This window comes from Emys orbicularis, chromosome 13 (genome assembly GCF_028017835.1).
Source record: "Emys orbicularis isolate rEmyOrb1 chromosome 13, rEmyOrb1.hap1, whole genome shotgun sequence".
Taxonomy (NCBI): Eukaryota; Metazoa; Chordata; order Testudines; family Emydidae; genus Emys; species Emys orbicularis.
The window spans coordinates 2,153,227-2,157,841 of record NC_088695.1 but is presented as its reverse complement, the minus strand read 5'-3'; the positions used below and the strand labels follow the sequence as shown (position 1 = coordinate 2,157,841).

The 4,615-nt window shown below is 66.7% G+C and overlaps 1 protein-coding gene across 1 annotated transcript; it reads left to right on the top strand.

The window, feature by feature from the left end:
• Positions 1 to 995: 995 nt before the first annotated feature.
• Positions 996 to 3,634, top strand: LSM2 (LSM2 homolog, U6 small nuclear RNA and mRNA degradation associated). The gene is made up of 5 exons (XM_065415753.1): positions 996 to 1,061; positions 2,043 to 2,110; positions 2,282 to 2,312; positions 2,907 to 2,966; positions 3,450 to 3,634. The coding sequence occupies exons 1-5, from the start codon at positions 1,059 to 1,061 to the stop codon at positions 3,573 to 3,575; spliced, it is 288 nt and encodes a 95-aa protein (XP_065271825.1). The 5' UTR covers positions 996 to 1,058; the 3' UTR covers positions 3,576 to 3,634.
• The last annotated feature ends 981 nt before the right edge of the window (positions 3,635 to 4,615 follow it).

Below are 4,615 nucleotides of genomic sequence, written 5' to 3'. Positions count from 1 at the left end.
ACTACCTGAGCTGGGGAGAGAACCCAGGAGTCATCCCCGCACTCTAACCGCCAGACCCCACTCCCCTTCCAGAGCCGGGGAGAGAACCCAGGAGTCCTGGCTCCCAGCCCTCCCCCCCCACCTCTAACCACTAGGCCCCACTCCCCTCCCAGAGCTGGGGAGAGAACCCAGGAGTCCTGGCTCCCAGCCCCCCCTGCTCTAACCACCAGACCCCACTTCCTTCCCAGAGCCGGGGAGAGAACCCAGGAGTCCTGGCTCCCAGCCCTCCCCCCCCATGCCCTAGATCCCTATTGATCATGGCCCCCACTGAGCAAGGTGCTGCATGTTCAGGGGCGTGGGGACACGGTGACACCAGCCCCTTCTGGGGGGATTAGACCCATTTGTCCCCCTCCATGCCCCATAATCTCAAAGGGCCAGTTGTCCATTTCCCTGCCCCCCCCCCCCCATTCCCTTCAGGAGGTGGGATCCACCAGTGGGAGAGGTTGACGGGCGCTGGGCCGGGCCGGGCCAGCGTTGGGCCTCTTGCAGTGTGATGTGGGGTCCCTCTGGCCCGAACGGTGACCCCACGTGGGGCTGGGGCCAGCCAGGTGGCATTCGGGGGGGTCGTGCAGAGGCCAGTCTGGGCTCAAACCGATCCCCCATGGGACAGGCCCCGGTGCTGTTTTGGGGCTCGCGGTGGCCCCTGGGAGGCTGCCGGGATGGGGGGAGCTGCATGGAGAGCGGGGGGGCAGGAGCTGGGGGGGTGAGAGTGAAATGGGCGGGGACCCCTTTAAGAGCCAGCCTGGGTATTGGGGAGCGGCCCCTTTAAGAGCTTGAGTGACAAGCAGCGGCCCCTTTAAGAAGAGGAGTAACAGGGAGCGGCCCCTTTAAGAGCGTCTTCTCCCCTCCCCCCTCGCTTCCTCGTTCGGTCCTCAGCCCTGTGTCACGTGGCGAGGGAGCGCCCCCCCCCCATCCGCCGGAGTCCGCGCCGGAACGAAGCCCCCCCAGTGCGCCTGCGCGGCCCGGGCCCGATCGCTGCTGCCGGGCTCAGGCTGCCCCACGCGCCTCGCGCCGCCGGGATGGTGAGTGCGTGACGTCACTGCCCCCGGGAACCCCCGCCGGGGAGGGGAGGGGGGCATGGTGGGGAATGGGGCAGCCGGGGGCTATAGGGGGAGCTGGGGGACATCTGGGGGGCGGGAGGCGGACATGCAGGGGGAGGAGGGGAGGGGCACGGTGGGGAATGGGGGAGCTGGGGGATATGCGGGTAGCCAGGGGATATGTGGGTGGGGGGTGGAGGGGAGGAGGGCATGCAGGGCGGGGGAGAGGAGGAGGAGGAGGAGGGGAGGGGGGGTATGCGGGGGGGGGAGAGGAGGGGCACGGTGGGGAATGGGGGAGCTGGGGGATATGCGGGTAGCCAGGGGATATGTGGGTGGGGGGTGGAGGGGAGGAGGGCATGCAGGGCGGGGGAGAGGAGGAGGAGGAGGAGGGGAGGGGGGGTATGCGGGGGGGGGAGAGGAGGGGCACGGTGGGGAATGGGGGAGCTGGGGGATATGCGGGTAGCCAGGGGATATGTGGGTGGGGGGGGAGGGGGGCATGCAGGGGGAGGAGAGGAGGGGAAGGGGGCATGCAGGGGGAGGGGGAGGAGAGGAGGGGCCTTGGGGGGTGGCAAGGGGCACCCAGCGGGTGAGCCGGCCTGAGAGCCGCTGGCTGGGGGGGAGGCACTGGGGGGGCCCCCCGGCTGCGTGCCAGTGAGTCCCTGGGGAGAGGCCCCAGCCCCGCCTGCAGGGAGACGCCCCCTCGCTCAGAGTGGAGGGACCCTGGGGTGCTGACGTGCGCCATCCCCCACTCCCAGCCTGATGGCTGGCCCCAGGGCTTGTGGGGCACTGGCCTGGTGGGGGGTGAACGCTGAGTGGGAGGAGGATGGGGTCAGGGGGCGGCTCGGGGACTGCAGGGCGGTGATGGTGAGGTGCCCCAGACCAAGGGGGCAGTCGGGGGGTGGGGAGCTGTGATGTCTCTGTCTCTCTATGGGGGTCTCACCTCCCTCCCCCCCCATTTCTCGCCAGCTTTTCTATTCGTTCTTCAAATCCCTGGTGGGGAAGGACGTGGTGGTGGAGTTAAAAAATGATCTGAGGTGAGTCCTGGTGCACACGGGGATCCCCCATTGCCTGTTAGCCCCCCCCCCCCGCTCTAACCACTAGGCCCCACTCCCCTCCCAGAGCTGGGGTAGAACCCAGGAGTCCTGGCTCCCAGCCCCCCCCCCCACTGTAACCCCTGTGGTAACACCGCTCCCTCTCTGTTGCAGTATCTGTGGGACCCTCCATTCTGTGGATCAGGTAAGAAATTTCCAGGTTATTTTCAGAGCGTGTCCCCCCCTCAGTGCACCTGGCCCAGGAGATTCCCCCGCCCTGGGGCCGGATCGGAGCCGGTGCTCTCTGCGCCCCCCCCCCATCCCACCCCCCTGAACCAGCCCATCCCCTGTCCAGGGGCTGGATCGGAGCCAGTGCCGCCTGCGCCCCCCATCGCACCCCCTGAACCAGCCCGTCCCGTCCTGCGGCTGGATCGGAGCCGGTGCCCCCCCCATCCCACCCCCCGAACCAGCCCGTCCCCTCTCCTGGGGCCGGGTCGGATCTGTTGCCCCCTGTGCCCCTCCATCCCACCCCCCTGAACCAGCCCGTGCCCTGTCCTGGGGCCAGGTCGGATCTGTTGCCCCCTGCTGGGGCAAGGCCCCCTGTGGACTCCTCTCTTCCCCCAAGCCAGCCAGTCCCTGCCCTGGGGCCAGATTGTAGCTGACGCCCGTACAGGGGACAGGCCCAGTGCCCCATTCCCCCCCCCCACCCCCCGCTTTCCCGGCAGAGCGATGCAGAAGGGAGCCCCTTGCCCCCCTCCGTCTGGGTGTTAACCGTCCGCGTGTCTGTCTGTCCTGCCAGTACTTGAACATCAAGCTGACCGACATCAGCGTGACGGATCCAGAGAAGTACCCCCACATGGTAAGGGGTAGAGGGGGCCTTGCTGGCGGGGGGCGTGGGGAGCGCGGGGGGCAGCGGGGGGGGGGGTCAGACGTGCTGATGGCATTTCTCACAGGGTGGGTCTGGTGTCTGTGTCTCTGTCCCAGCAGGGGGTGGGGCCACAGACACGGGGCGGGGGCTGATCCTCCCAACCAGCAGGGGGGCAGACAGTACCCCCCCCCCGCTATCAGGGGGTGGGGACACATGTGGGGGTGGGCTCTGACACTCCCACTGCTGCCATCAGGGGGCGGGGACACATGTGGGGGGCGGGCTCACATGTGGGGGGCGGGCTCTGACACACCCACCCCAGCCAGCAGGGGGTGGGGACACACGTGAGGGGTGGGCGCTGACACACCCAGCCCAGCCAGCAGGGGGCGGGGACACCTGTGGGGGGCGGGCTCTGACACACACACCCCAGCCAGCAGGGGGCGCCGCGCTCCCCCTCACCCCGCTCTCTCTCCCCAGCTGTCGGTGAAGAACTGCTTTATCCGGGGCTCCGTGGTGCGCTACGTGCAGCTGCCGGCGGACGAGGTGGACACGCAGCTGCTGCAGGACGCCGCGCGCAAGGAGGCGCTGCAGCAGAAGCAGTGACCCCCCCCCCCATGTCCCCCCTCCCTCCCTGCTGTAGGGGGTGCAGGGCGGAGACCGTCCCCGCCGGCCGTGAAATCCCCCCTGCTCGGCAGCTCCTGCCACTACACCATGGGGAAACTGCTGCTCCCAGATGCCTGGGTCCGTGGCTGCTCCCCCTCCTGGCTGGGAGCAGGAGCTGAGCCGCCGTCCGGGAGCCCGGACGCCTGGGTCCACTCTGCTCCCTGCAGGCTCTGGGAGTAGGAGCCGAGCCCCTATCCAGAAGCCCAGACGCCTGGGTTCTTCCTTTTTACCCTGCCCTCCCAGGCCCCGGAGGCCTGAGTTTCTCTCTGCAAGCCCAGGCTTCCGGACTCCTGGGTTCATCTCCGCTTGTGCTCGGGAGGGAACAGGAAGAGCAGAGGGGAACCCAGGCATCCGGGGCCCTGCATGGGGGCTCAGCTTCTACTCAAGAGAATTGGGCAGGGGCTGTGCCCTTTCTAGGACCCGGACACCTGGGTTCACCTCCCTGCCCCCCAATATCCCCAGATCTAGGACACCTGGGTTCTGTGTGCTCCCCTGAGCTGCTTATCTCTTGAGATGAATATCGGGGTGGTTCCTAGATTTGTCGTGTTCCCCCCTTGGGGAAAACATTTTTTGGGGGGGTCCCTTTAGTTCCAGTCTGAATCTCCCCAGCCCCCTCTTTCACCTCCATGGCCAGTTAAGCCTCATTTTTATTTTTAAACTCTTAATTTCTCCCTGTTCTTTAAGGGGGGGTGTTTAGTCCCCCCACATCTTTGGGGGGGGGGTAGGGACTGAGCTTCTGGGGTGCCGTTAATCCCAGCTGGCGAAGTCCTGGAAAAGTTGTAGGGCGTTTGAATTTCCTGGGGGAGGGCAGGATTGGGTTTTTTCAGGGTTTGGGCCGAGGGGGATGAAGGTTTTTTGTATGTTTGATTCGTGGCTTGAAGACTCGGGCAGAATAAAATTTGGAGCCTGGTTACAAACTTTTGTTGTTGTTTATGGGAGGGTCTACAGTCTGCTCCAGCCCAGGGTCCTCTCTTGGCCCA

Bases quoted from the DNA above. Each gene is read 5' to 3' on its own strand.
- LSM2 (XM_065415753.1), top strand. The intron at 2,313-2,906 runs GTAAGAAATTTC...CTGTCCTGCCAG, and splicing joins CCCTCCATTCTGTGGATCAG to TACTTGAACATCAAGCTGAC. The intron at 2,967-3,449 runs GTAAGGGGTAGA...CTCTCTCCCCAG, and splicing joins CAGAGAAGTACCCCCACATG to CTGTCGGTGAAGAACTGCTT.